Genomic DNA, 14,484 nt, shown 5'->3' with positions numbered 1-14,484 from the left:
GATGAGTACTGATTTAGATTGGCCAGATTATGCCACTTTTTGTTGTAAAGACATCGTCGTTTTTAAAAAAAATCTCATCTTGTTTAAAATCCTCAGGGTGGGCTGTGAAACAGTACATCAGTTGAAACCAAAAATCCCAGGCTGAGAGACACCATGCTGAACCTCTGCCAGAACTGCCAAGTCACTGTGTCCCAAACTGCTCCACAGAACTGTGGTTGAGTGTGCAGGATAGAAAACTAAAGGATGCATGTGGTCTGTGATGCATGCATTTGATAAATCAGCTTGATTCCTATAATGCAAAAAGAAGTTTGAATGAATGGTTACTGAGAAGGTTAACGCAAAAAAAAAGCATATGTTAAGATTATAGCAATTCTAGATGCAGGTAGAATTTGGAAACTTCCGCAAAAGGCTAAGTAAAGCATTCTCAGTTTCTACTTCATTCATCTGCCCCTGCACGTGGTTGTCGCTACAATGTCAGACCCAGGCACTGGGTAAATAAAATACAATAAATCCACACCTTCTGTCACACCACCAAACACACAAGCATCACGCCACACATACATACCACTGCCATCATTCCAGGAAGTGCGTGAGAGAATGAGTCAACGGCGTCTACTGCCAAGATCCCATAATGCACTCTGCCAGTTGGTAACTGACATTGCAAAGCCTAAGCTCCAACCTATAAAAGGAAGCCTCCATTCTTCATGCACATATATTTCACTCACCAAAGGGAATAAGCTAAGCTGGCAACAGTGATAGAGCCATCACAAAAAACAACCAAATCAAGATACAGATATAAATCAAAAGTAGCATAATATGCAGAACACTGGAATTCACATTTCAATATGTGATTCACATCATCAGTGTGATTGCATATGGGAAGTTTAGCCCTGCAATTTAGAGTTCCCAAAGGCATCCCAGCACTGCCATCTCCACAACTATATGTATATACATCTCAATGAGGAAAAAAAACCCCATCTTAGCGATAGGACGCATTTAGGAGGAAAACACCTAGCCTTTAAAATGTCTTCTGTGACCTCCAGCTGAAGGCAAGGCTAGCATAGCTCTCAATAGTTGGGTTGTGCTGGAAATCTGTGTAGCTTGGGGCTGTGTAAAGAAGTATAAAGGGATTTGGCCTCCAGGATGCTGTTGTTTGGGATTAGTCTTGTTGTACCATCTTCAGTACAGTATCTAGCTTTACTTGACCCTGATCACACATTAACAACCTCTGCGTGATTGGAGGGATAAGAGACTGGATAACAAGACAACTGCAGACATGGAAGAAACTCATTCGACAGTGTGAATACACACACGCATGCACGACATTTCCAATGTTTATTCTAAACCTTGCATCTCTTTCTCAATCCTACTGTGTTAGGCCTTAAGCAGCACTGTTGAAAAATGATTGCTGAATGACGGGATATCATACCAAATTAAGATCAACAATTTCTGAACTGTCTTTGACAGCATCTGGCAAGATTATTGAGGAAATTGCATACAGTTAAAACCTTACATACATCAGTTCATCTGGCTCTCCAAAGAAAACTCCAGAACAAGACTTGACTTGTCACATCTGGCTTTCTACTGAAAAGCACCCGCAGGTAAATAGTGGGCAGAATCTGCAATGTATTGCATATTCCATTATTACAGCAGCCTACAATGAAATGTTCCACATATCTTGACTGAGGGATCCAGAACTTGTTCCTGTATTTCTGACCTAAGAAAGGTACATTCAGAAACACCAACATGTTTATTATGACAGTGTACAGAATACAAGCACATAAACTGTACTGAAATAGAATTAGCTTTAATGCAGCAGTGCTCTAATGTGCAACTGGTCTACTTTAATTCAGTTTAGAGATGCAAGTCCAGTCTAAAGCTCTAATTTTATATATACACGTTAGAAGTGGGCACTTTAATTTTTCACCACCTTGCCATGCCTTTCATATTATTCATTGCAATAAGTCAGATCACTAAAAAGATGAAAATGTGCTTCGTAGCGAGAAATAGGTAAACTGGCAAAGAGGGTGAAAATAAATGAGAGGCAGACTGCCAGCAGTTCTCTTTGAAAGGGGTTTGAAAGGGCCCCTTGAAAGCCACCTAAACCCTCCCCCTTCTTACCATCTTGGCTGGGCAGTAAAGATGGCGCGAGGGTGTCTTGATTTGCCCACACAGGTCACGTGTGTACCGCCTGGTTTACTCTCCTCTTCGTTGCATGGCAAATTCCTCGACCATGCTTTAAGTGGGCTTGGTCTCTGTCTCTTTAACACAATCTAAATCCTTAACTAAGGGATGGCCCTCACTGACGACACTGTAGGCCTTCCATCATCAAATTGTCTCCCAAGTCCTACACAACCAACGCATTGCGTTTCCAATATAACAGTGGTCATTTAATAATTTCCCCGTTGTTTTAACTCTCCACTTTTAATGTCAAGGGGTAGCGATCCAAGGAGTTACGAGAGAAGACTTGATCCCCACTACATATTATTCTTATGTCTTAGTTAGGCTCAGGTGTGATACCCGTGCAATAATAGTGTGGGCCAGTGACTACAAAGCATCTTAAAAGCCCGTAACAAAACCACCACACCCTTGTGTAACTAATATGCATTTTTCAGGGCGGGCTGGGTGAAGCATCAGGAGCCTGGCTGGTGGCATCACAGACCTGTTTGATGAGTAAGCCTTCAACAGAAACCTGAGTCTTGATTTTCAACATCATCGCTATGCTGAATGTCTGAAAGAAAATTAAACTCAGCAAAAACGGGACTTTGCAGAGCATCGCGGATAACCCGCCGACTGTCACGGCAGCTTCGTGCCATTTGGTTGCTGTACTAAAACCCGCATCACGCACACAACGGCACCTCTTAGCACGAGGCCTGGTGTGCACGCTCTCCTCCGCGCAGTTTGGTTTGCAGCGCAGCATCCATATTCAAGCGAGCAAAAAGGCCAAGGAGCAACTCACCGACCATTCAATTATCAACAGGGGGGGGGGGCATTCAGATCAACAGCCGTTAGATATACGGCTAAATCCTAGTACAGCAAGCATCCCATTTTGCCTTGCTATGGGGCCGATCATAACACGAACTTGGAAGTGCGCTCGAGGAGTTGGCTAGCTTAACGATTTGCTGGTTGACTGGCGTTATAGGGCAGCGAGCTCCCAGAGAGGCGAAACAATATTTTCGCTTTTTTTAGCAGGCACGTGGCTCATTGTTAACCGTCCCAAAAACACTTGCTTACTTAACTTACAATTACGGTCTTTTTTCAGTCGTAACGTTCATATGTAACGATTTTTTTATTTTATTTTTTTTGCGAGGTAACGTTATGGCTCTCAACGACCGATAGCAAACTTACCTGTCCTGGCTCAAGACGACGTTTCGACGTTCCTCGGAATCACGAATCGATGAGAATACACGTCAGCAGCTGAATGACATCTATTATTCTCTCGGTAATCCCTTGATCCTCGGAAGTTCGCAACGAGTACCGGGTTTGTTCGGCTGCCGTTTCCTATCCCTACAAGTCTCTCCCTCGCCCTGGCCCTTCCGATTCCTCTCGGTTCGATTGAATCCCCCCCTTTTTTTTTCCTCTGATGAATTTAAATGTCTCACATTCTCCCCTGGCCACGCCACATGGGCTGACAGCTTGGCTTGGCCGCTCAGTCCAATGAGAGAAGAGGCAGCATTGCCGGATCCAGCCAGTGACGGGGTATTTCGCTGAACGCCCCTGTGGCTGCAGAGGGGAAACTTGAAAATCATAGGGTGAGGTTACTGGAGTTCATTCTTACCCCTTTTTGCTACGAGGGGGTGAATAAAAAGACAACGTGAAAGAAGAAGGGAAAAAAAAGAAAGAGAGAAAATAGACGTCAGGCGGTCGAATTCAGGTCGTGCAGCATCACAGAGCTGAGCAACGTTCAAGTCGAGCTAGCCTTTCGAAAGTGTACGGGAAACGGCAGTGCTGCTTTAGCAACAGCGAGATGCACGGCGCTCCGTCTTATCTGACTTACCCGTCTTGCCTGGCTGAGTAAACCAGTCGATGGTTTCGATTTTTAGGTCATAAATAATAATTTTGGAACTTTCGGAATTCTTAAAATAAAATTCCTTATCCACCGTGTATGGTAAACTGTTAAATATAAACCGAGTATAGTGGTAGATTTAATTGCAAACTTCACTGTATCCGGTACATTTCCGATGCCTCCCTTCCCTAAACAATAGTCAACACTGATGCATTCTTCTTTTTTTTCACCCATCGTGTATACGTATTTGAATACATTGTCCCCATATACTACTGATATCTGTCTCAATCATGGAGACATGATTGAGACATTATACATCGTGAACTTGCAGATTTATACCTTTCCATTTATATTCAGATTCAAATTACATTGTACAACCACTTTGTAGTTGTGCGGCGAGACTAGCTCGCCCAACGCCAGAGATACTGCGTAACTCGGAAGTTTGTGCGAGAACGTACAGCCGGCGTCCACACACGTGGCTACGCTTGCCCGGATATTCTAACTGACGTGACAAGTGGCCAATCACAGAGCGGGGGTGTGCGTGATTTTCGAATTGAAACACATAGGAGGGTGTTGCTAGGAGATAGGGTGATTAAAAGGCGGGGCTTGTTGGAAGGATGGTGAGGGCTGGTGACGTCATCAGGAAGGCTCGTCTGACGATCCGGTTTACTGCAGGTCAACGAAAAGACAACAAAATGTACCGACAAAAAAGATTCTGGGTTATTCCCTTGACCTGGAAATGCAATCAGAAATAATTTGCCCTGGAAGAACGCCAGCTATTCAAAGCACAGTGAAAGTAACAGAACAAGTTTTAAATCTAAGCGCTCTTGACTTGCCTATTATTTGGCCCACACAACAAAACATGTATAGTAAACGTGCTACAGTGTAAAAATCCACCATTTGTTTAATTGAGGTCATTCTTACAGCCTATGATTCTGTGCATTTTTAAAACACTGAAGAGATTTTTTTGCCCAATCATTTCGGTATGAACATAGACAATAGTACGCTCAAATTTGCAGTATACTTAACAAAAACCATCACCTAGCCAGTGTGAAAGACTCTGTTCAAGGCTATAATTTTTCTATGGCAAAATTACCCTAGTCTAAAAAAAAAATCTGGCTAAATGCAACGGAGGGACAACATTTCATCTTTTGGATCCTTCCTTATCTTCCCTTCAGTAAACATATAAAGCACACACACACATTGACATCCCATCAGTCCACCAGTCCATCCATTCTTCCCTCAGTCCTTGATGTTGTAGTTTCTGATCTTGCTGACCCTTCTGAGTGCTTGTGGTTTTTGGCTCTTAGCAGGTTGTGGGCAGATGTTAGTCAATCTCCCCCTCTCCTGAAGCGGACTCTTGGACTGCATACAGATCTTGACACCCTGCACACCTTTCTGGACACTCAGTCCTCTAGGCTCAGCCACATGCTGCCTGCTCAGCTCCACTTCACCTGCAGGTGCAGACAAGCATGATGAATAATCTATGTATACCAGTCAATCAAAATTTTACTGACATGTTGATTCTGGGATTATTGTTCGCTCTTATTGCAGAAATGTAACTCAGTTTTTGCTCTTAATTTAATTGATATTCATGATGTTTCTCTCCTAATCACTGGGACATTATATGCCAATGAAGTGTCTGCCATGTTTAAACATCCCGATAACATCTTAAATTCAAGATGAGATCATAAAGTGGATCTTTTCTATACTAATTCTGACCAGCGTTTGGGAATGCTTGGCAGTGGTGTCTGTGTCAGCCTCATCAAATTAACGGGGACGGTGCTTGATGACCTCATTGCCTGTCTACAGGGTCACTATAACTAATGAGTCAGCAAGACATCTAGTCACACATAAGCATGTGCATATATAAAAACACAGATAAATAGCCAGTACTTTCTTTATGCTCCCAACAAGAAGGATGTCGGGAATTTACTATTTCTGTTGCTTGCCAAACTAGAGCTTCACAGACAATCTGCCATTAAACCAAACCACATATCTCAACTAGTGTTGTAATTTGGCTGCATAAATGCTCCTTGTTTAGAATCATCTTAGCAAAATTATATTTACTCAGGCAAATTTTGTAATAGCTGCTAAAAAACATTTTCTGAATCGAATGATTTTAAGTGTGCCAAAGTAAAGTCTTGTGCCAGGGCCGCTTGGTTTCACAATTAAGTGACATGATGGTGATCACTAATGCTATGCCTGATCTGGCAGCTGGTTGGGATGGTTGAGAAACTGTTGCCTTGACAGTTGACAGAGACTTCAGTCTGTCATACGAGCAAGGCCATGTGTTGGGTAACCTCCCTCTCTCTCTCTGTTCTTTTTATCACTAACTGAAAAACTATGGCTGTCTACCATTTACAATTGTGTAGTTGAGGTTGGGCTATATTATGACAGGGTGACACTGGAAATCCCTGATATGGCAGACTGAGTCCAAAAGTATGATGACCCAAAAACTGCTGACACATTCACTTAAGCTCCCAAAGGAAATAAAAAAAACCCCAACAGTTTATAAATTTTATATGGCATTTATATTGTTGCCAAATTATTGTTTAATTGTGACCACCCTGCTAATGTGGTGAAATGAGGGACAAAATTCCTCGTTTTATTACTACTACTACTGTTGGCTGCTCCCGTTAGGGGTTGCCACATTGGATCATCTGTTTCCATCTCTTCCTGTCCTCTGCGTCATCCTCTGTCATGCAAGCTACCTCTATGTCCTCTCTCACTACATCTATAAAACTCCTCTTTGGCCTTCCTCTTTTCCTCTTGCCTGGCAGCTCCATCCTCAGCATCCTTCTCCCAATGTACCCAGCATCTCTCCTCCACACATGTCCAAACCATCTCAGTCTCACCTCTCTTGCTTTGTCTTCAAACCATCCAACCTGAGCTGTCCCTCTAATATACTCGCTCCTAATCCTGTCCTTCTTCATCACTCCCAATTATCTTAGCGTCCTAGCAAATCTTAGCATCTTCAACTCTGCCGCCTCCAGCTCCACCTCCCGTCTTTTCATGAGTGCCGCTGTCTCCAAACTATACAACATAGCTGGTCACACAAACATCTTGTAAACCTTCCCTTTAACTCTTGCTGGTACCCTTCTGATGCAATCACTCCTGACACTCTTCTCCACCCACTCCACCCTGCCTGCACTCTCTTCTTCACCTCTCTTCTGCACTCCCTGTTACTTTGAACAGTTGACCCCGAGTATTTAATCTCATCTACCTTCGCCACCTCTACTCCTTGCATCCTCGCCATTTTGCTGTCCTCCCTCTCGTTCACGCATAGGTATTCCATCTTGCTCATACTGACTTTCATTCCTCTTCTCTCTAGTGCATACCTCCACCTCTCCAGGCTCTCCTCGACCTGCTCCCTACTCTCACTACAGATCACAATGTCATCGGCGAACGTCATAGTCCCCGGAGACTCCTGCCTGATCTCGTCTGTCAACCTATCACCATAAAATCCTTGTTTTAATAGGATTAAAATTTATGCTAACAAGTTGAGAGAGCCAACCTGACAGGTTCTCTTCTATATAGCTTGGAAATGAACCAACTGAGGGGGAAAAAAATATCGAAATCAGCGAGGCTTTGGAACCGAGACATGTCAGAGATATCTCTCAAAATTAAGATGACATAACTTTCAAATTCCCTAAACAATAAAGTCAAGCAAAGTAAATCTTGAAACTCTTTCACATGCTTCTGGTTAGAAAAAGAATGTAACTATCTCCGTAAAGGCAATTCTTTCATCACCTTCAGTGAGTAGTGAGGGGCTAAGGCCTCGGTCCAGAATCTGCCACACCTCCCTTAGCGACCCATCCGTTACCACGGATGATAGTAAAGAGCCGGATGCAGTTGGTGGTGGTTGTGAGTCTTTGTCCAAATGCAGAGAGCTCTGTGATTTGCTAAGCAAAGGAGGTATGTTCTCTTTGATCCTTAAGTGCTGAGGAGAAGGAAAAGAGCAAGAGCAGGCTGAGAGTTGGAGAAATTCCCTTTTGTGTACTCTACTCATTTCATTAACGTTTTTAACCCATTTTATTGACACAGAGCTCAGGAATATTGATTTATTTGGTATTACTCTTGCAGTTCAGTGGGATGTATTGACTAACAATAATTTTCATTTATACATTATAAGATTTTCTGTTCAATATGAGGAGTACATTTGGAAGTTTAGCCGTAGCAGCATTGAAAATGTTTTCAGATTATGTATTATTTAGGTCAAAGCTTTTACTTCATGTCTGGCAGTGTCTTTGTGCGCCTGGGCCCAAGGGTTGGCAGCCCTGTCCTTGTTCCTATCTCCGCCATTGGTTTTGGAAGGGAAGGTCCGCACCTCGCTGGGAGCCCCCTGCCTCCGCTCCCTCTGAGCGAATTGCAGCTCCTAATGGCAGACAGACAGACATTACTCAAACTACTGCTCCCTCTGTTGGGTAGACAAAGAAATAACACGCAAATGATTTCGCCTTGGTCATTTGGACATTATGTTTCCGTAGCTTGTCCGAGGATTCAGTGACACAGGTGTGTGAACTATTGTTGATCTAGGAGGGAAGACTTTAGTGGGGAGGAATTTCGAGGACATAGGAAAAAATTATTTAAGAGACATAACCTGAGTAGTGAGCTGGTATTGTAGTTGTTCAAGAAAAGAGAGATGGCCATGCTGGTCCCCAGCTTTATCTTTCTCTGGTTCCAATGACTCGCCTGGTTTAACCGAGGGCTGGAGGACTGGGGGAAAACACAAGTTATTATAGGGTGATAAATGTAGAGGTTGGACGTTTGTTTATGCACACACATTATTTTGTATATTTCTGTGGGTTTATACGTGATTAAAGGGGGGAAAATAGTTTATAAAGTGAGGTTACTCTTATTTTCTCATTTCTGCAATTCCTTAGGGCAATGTATAAACGCAATACTATTTTTTTTTAATCATCTAGTATAGTGAAGCTCAGCATCAGGGCAGCAGAGTGGACTACTAACACAAACAAGAGAGGATTTTATATTTCCTTTCTGTCAACAATGCTCAGCCAATCACAATACAGCTATGCTTCCTGTTTCCACTGTTCACTCTTCCATTTTAAAAGGTATATGACAGCAATATGATTGCATAAACTGTATGATTAACATTTCTTCTTTCACTACAGAGGCTCCTGCCAAACCCTAATGGGACAGAAATTGTTGCAGACGCATCATAAGTTTAGGACAAATACTGGATCTTAAAGCTGCTGTGGATTGGTATAGCTGGATGAATATTTGGAGCTGGAAAGACGTTTTTATTTATAACATGTTTGCAGTTATTTTTTTACCCCATCATTATTTTATGATAGTTACTCCCTATTTCTATTTCAATTATGTTGAATTATTTTGTGAAATCAAGCACTCAAAAATCTAATGATCTGAATAACTTAAATAGACTGCAAAACTGTCTTGTTGCATGATCAGAATCAGATCATGGAATCATCTTCCAAAACCCACACACTGTCAGCTTAGCAGCTAACATATGCTTAATCATCTTTTTTTCCATAAAAATCTCAATCTTGAAGCCAGAAGAGTTATGACATGACAAAGGTATATTTCACAACAAACAAAAAGGTTCAGCGTTTACGAACAAATATGTAAATAGTAGTGTCTGATACGAGTTTGTTTGGTGTCAAGTGTGTTGGTCATTGTACCGTCTAGTCCAGTAGCAGCCAACTGGGCACGGAGGCGATTGCCCAGCTCTATCAGCTGCTGCTTGTCCCTGGTCAGACGAGTGATACAGCGAGCAGCCAGCTTCAGCTTGGCTTGTAGGAGAGGAGCAGTGAGAGGTGTGCTGGATTTACCAGCCTGAACCCCCCCAGACCAACTGCCAGACTTTAGGTTCATGGCTAGCTGCTGTTGCCGTAGATACAGGTTCTCCTCCTGGAGCTGTCGGACCATCTCACTCTAGGGCAGAGGCAAGAGCAAGATGGGCAAAGTGGAGGGGAGGAGTGTGGTTTATCTACAGTGGATAGCAATAGTTTACACCATCTTATAAAATTAACGTGTTTTTATTGTCAAGAAGCCTGAAATGAAAAGGAATTGAACCAGACTTTTCACTTTCCTGTCCCACTGGGAGCCATACAGCATCACCAGCTAAAATGCTGTGTGCTGCTAAATGGTTTCCTAGATTGAGCTAATTTGTTCTCAGTTCAAATCTGGCTCATGGCATCCGGGTAGCATAGCAGTCTATTCCGTTGTCTACCAACACGGGGATCTGTGGTTTGAATCCCCGTGTTACCTCCGGCTTGGCCAGGTGTCCTTACAGACACAATTGGCTGTATCTGCGGTTGGGAAGCTAGATGTGGGTATGTGTCCTGGTCACTGCACTAGCGCCTCCTCTGGTCGGTCAGGGCGGGGGGGGGGGGGACAGGGAGGAATAGCATGATCCTCCCACGTGCTACGTCTCCCTGGTAAAACTTCTCACTGTCAGGTAAAAAGAAGTGGCTGGCGACTCTACATGTATGGGAGGAGTTGTGGTAGTCGGCAGCCCTCCCCGGATCAACAGAAGGGATGGAGCAGCGACTGGGACGGCTCGAAAGAGTGGGGTAATTGGCCAAGTACAATTGGGGAGGAAAAACGGGGGAAAAAAATCTGGCTCATGATCTGTCTTACATGTCATCCCCTCCACAACCAGTCTTTCCTGTCAGTCTTTACGGACCAATAAATCCTGAGAAATGTATCTATTGCAAATATTGAGTCTTTGTAATGAGAAAAGACTCTTCCAGAGGAGTAAACCAGTGAGCTACTCCCTGCCCATCTTATAGACAGGAATATAAATACCCTTATCTCAGATCAGGTTAAAGAGGAATCTAATTTTTCAGCATGACAAGAAATTTGGAGCAATGGACTAAACAAAGTGAAGTGTGTGCTGTGTTATATCCAAATGAAAGTGAAGAGAAGTCAAACTAAAACAATGTTTCAGGCTGTGCACACTTTTTATATGTATTGCACGGAGGATGAACAGTTTAATGAAAAGAAAAAGATATTAACACAAACTTCACATCAACAGAGACACCAATGAAATGTTTTAGAGGTTACCTGCTCACACACAATGGGCTCCCGCCTGCTAGCAATGTCCAGCTTCAGTGCAGACACCTGGGGACATAATTTTAATAATGTTGATGATTGTACATAGCATGTCTTGCATGTTTTGTTTTCAAATGGCTCCTCTTGCACCACATGAGCTGAGAGACACCTTAATCAGTAATACGAAAGAACTTCTAGTTGACTTCTGAAGCAGGAAAAATCCAAGAAATCCACCTGTCAATGTCCAAGGTGAGGATGTGATGATGGGGGGAGGGTGTTCTTAAAACTTCCGGGGATGTACATGAACAAAAAACTGTACTGGTCGGGCGTCCAGGTAGTGTGGTGGTCTATTCCATTGCCTACCAACACGGGGACCGCCGGATCAAATCCCCGTGTTACCTCCAGCTTGGTCAGGTGTCCCTACAGACACAATTGGCCATTTCTGTGGGTGGGAAGTCGGATGTGCGTATGTATCCTTGTCGCTGCATTAGCGCCTCCTCTGGTTGGTTGGGGCGCCTGTTCGGGGGGAGAGGGGGAACTAGGGAGAATAGTGTTATCCTCCCACGCGCTTTGTCCTAGCAAAACGCTTTACTGTCACGTAGGTGACCGATTTTAGATTCAAAAGGGAAAATTTCGCTGAAAGGTGACAAGTTTGCGTGCCTGGGGCGTCCAGGTAGTGTAGCAGTCTATTCCGTTGCCTACCAACACGGGGATCACCAGTTCAAATTCACGTGTTACCTCCGGCTTGGTCAGGTGTCCCTACAGACACAATTCGCCATGTCTGCGGGTGGGAAGCCCAAGCCAGATGTGGGTATGTGTCCTGGTCGCTACACTAGCACCTCCTCTGGTCACTTGGGGCACCTGTTCGGGGGGGAGGGGGATAACGTAATCCTCCCATGTGCTATGTCCCCCTGGCAAAACTCCTCACTGTCAGGTGAAAAGAAGCGGCTGGCGACTCCACATGTATCAGAGGAGACGTGTGGTAGTCTGCAGCCCTCCCCGGATCGGCAGATAGGGTGGAGCAGCGACTGGGACAGCGCGGAAGAGTGGGGTAATTGGCCGGATACAACTCTAGAAAAATTGTACTGGTCTTCTACACATATGCTCTCCAAGACAGGACATGTTGTTGTGTCATTAAAAGTATGCAGCACGCTATTCCCTATAATCTTAAAGTTACTAGTGGCCAACACATTGTTCTTTTCTGTTGTTTCCAGGATTAGCAAATGTCAAGACCCAAAAATGCCTATTCTGTTGTAGGCCTAAACATGGACAGACAGGAAATGTGGCAGCTGGAAAGGGGGTAGGGGTGGGGTTAAATCAAATCTGAGCTCCATTTTAGACATTTTCGCCCATTCCATTGATGAGCTGACTCAGCTACGAAGTACCTTATGCCTGCAGCTGATTTCTTTGTGGTGTACTAATGAGCGTTTCAACAACTGACTTGTACCATGGGCCAACCAGCCGCATAATGCTCCCTGCCACAATAGCCCCAGCTCCTGGCAGCAAGGAGTTTGTTGATGCATGATTGCATTGCATCTACAATTTGCTCTGGACTGTTTTAATTCTCTGGAATGCTTGGTCAGAAGAGTTTCAATGCCCATGCCTTGAACAAATCCTTCCTGTACAAATCTTTACATATGAGCTGGTACATATCAATATGTGTATGTCTGTGTATAATCTGCTTTCATCTGTAATAACAAATAACTGAATACTAACACTTAAATTGTAAGTGGAGATGCTGTTTCTGTTTGTAACCATGGTGTATTCGCTTCCTTACATTGGGATGGTGCAATTACTTATGATATTTTCTTCCGTGTACCCTATATGTCTTAACATTGATTGAGATTATAAATCTCTGCTGTTGCCATGGGCCAACTTCTCCACAGAAATAATTACGAGTTTAATTTGATGTGATCTTATCTGATCTGATCTGAGAATAAGGAAGAAGTCACTCACTGTCAGTCACCTAACATGTCTCTTCAGCTCACTTACACATACAGTGCATCCGGAAAGTATTCACACCCCTTCACTTTCCCCACATTTTGTTATGTTACAGCCTTATTCCAAAATGGATTAAATTCCTTTTTTTCTCATCAATCTACACACAATACCCCATAATCACAAAGTGAAAAAGGTTTTGTAGAAATTTTTGCAAATTTATTAAAAATAAAAAACTGAAATATTGCATGTACATAAGTATTCACACCTTTTGCTATGACACTCAAAATTGAGCTCAGGTTCATCCTGTTTCCACTGATCATCCTTGAGATATTTCTACATCTTGATTGGAGTCCACCTGTTGTAAATTCAATTGATTGGACATGATTTGGAAAGGCACACACCTGTCTATATAAGGTCCCACTGTTGACAGTGCATGTCAGAGCAGAAACCAAGCCCATGTCACCCCATGTCAAAGCAATTGTCTGTGGACCTCCGAGACAGGATTGTATCGAGGCACAGATCTGGGGAAGGGTACAAATTAATTTCTACAGCTTTGAAGGTCCTGAAGAGCACAGTGGTCTCCATCATTCGTAAATGGAAGACGTTTGATCCACCAGGACTCTTCCTAGAGCTGGCCGCCCAGCCAAACTGCGCAATTGGGGGAGAAGGGCCTTGGTCAGGGAGGTGACCAAGAGCCCGATGGTCACTCTGACAGAGGGAGAGCCTTCCAGAAGGACAACCATCTCTGCAGCACTCCACCAATCAGGCCTTTATGGTAGAGTGGCCAGACGGAAGCCTCTGCTCAGTAAAAGGCACATGACAGCCTGCTTGGAGTTTGCCAGAAAGCACCTAAAGGACTCTCAGACCATGAGAAACAAGATTCTCTGGTCTGATGAAACCAAGATTGAACTCTTTGGCCTGAATGCCAAACGTCACATCTGGAGGAAACCAGGCACCTCTCATCGCCTTGCTAATACCATCCCTACAGTGAAGCATGGTGGTGGCAGCATCATGCTGTGGGGATGTTCTTCAGCGGCAGGAACTGGGAGACTAGTCAGGATCGAGGGAAAGATGAATGGAGCAAAGTACAGAGAGATCCTTGATGAAAACCTGCTCCAGAGCACTCAGGACCTCAGACTGGGGCGAAGGTTTACCTTTCAACATGACAACGACCCTAAGCACACAGCCAAGACAACGAAGGAGTGGCTCCAGGACAAGTCTGTGAATGTCCTTGAGTGGCCCAGCCAGAGCCCAGACTTGAACCCCATTGAACATCTCTGGAAAGACCTGAAAATAGCTGTGCAGCGACACTCCCCATCTAACCTTACAGAGCTCGAGAGGATCTGCAGAGAAGAATGGGAGAAATACCCCAAATATAGGTGTGCCAAGCTTGTAACTTCATACCCAAGAAGACTTGAGGCTGTAATCCCTGCCAAGGGTGCCTCAACCAAGTACTGAGTAAAGGGTGTGAATACTTATGTACATGCAATATTTCAGTT

At 43.8% G+C, this 14,484-nt stretch overlaps 2 protein-coding genes across 2 annotated transcripts in view; both read right to left on the bottom strand.

The window, feature by feature from the left end:
- Window positions 1-3,587, bottom strand: part of fasn (fatty acid synthase) — a 37,490-nt gene extending 33,903 nt beyond the window's left edge. The window contains exon 1 of the mRNA XM_056296937.1: window positions 3,349-3,587. The gene's annotated coding sequence lies outside the window, so the exon portion shown is untranslated. The remainder of the gene's footprint in view (window positions 1-3,348) is intronic.
- A 1,203-nt stretch (window positions 3,588-4,790) lies between these two features.
- ccdc57 (coiled-coil domain containing 57) overlaps window positions 4,791-14,484 on the bottom strand; it is a 29,400-nt gene continuing 19,706 nt past the window's right edge. Inside the window, exons 17-22 of the mRNA XM_056297508.1 lie at window positions 11,057-11,113; window positions 9,670-9,922; window positions 8,610-8,725; window positions 8,238-8,384; window positions 7,760-7,949; window positions 4,791-5,460 (exon numbers count right to left, since the gene is read on the bottom strand). Coding sequence (XP_056153483.1) covers window positions 5,249-5,460; window positions 7,760-7,949; window positions 8,238-8,384; window positions 8,610-8,725; window positions 9,670-9,922; window positions 11,057-11,113 — 975 coding nt within the window. The 3' untranslated portion in view covers window positions 4,791-5,248. The remainder of the gene's footprint in view (window positions 5,461-7,759; window positions 7,950-8,237; window positions 8,385-8,609; window positions 8,726-9,669; window positions 9,923-11,056; window positions 11,114-14,484) is intronic.

Source organism: Lampris incognitus, chromosome 17 (genome assembly GCF_029633865.1).
Source record: "Lampris incognitus isolate fLamInc1 chromosome 17, fLamInc1.hap2, whole genome shotgun sequence".
NCBI classification, from domain to species: Eukaryota; Metazoa; Chordata; class Actinopteri; order Lampriformes; family Lampridae; genus Lampris; species Lampris incognitus.
The sequence above is the reverse complement of the archived record's forward strand: the minus strand, read 5'-3'. Positions and strand labels throughout refer to the sequence as shown.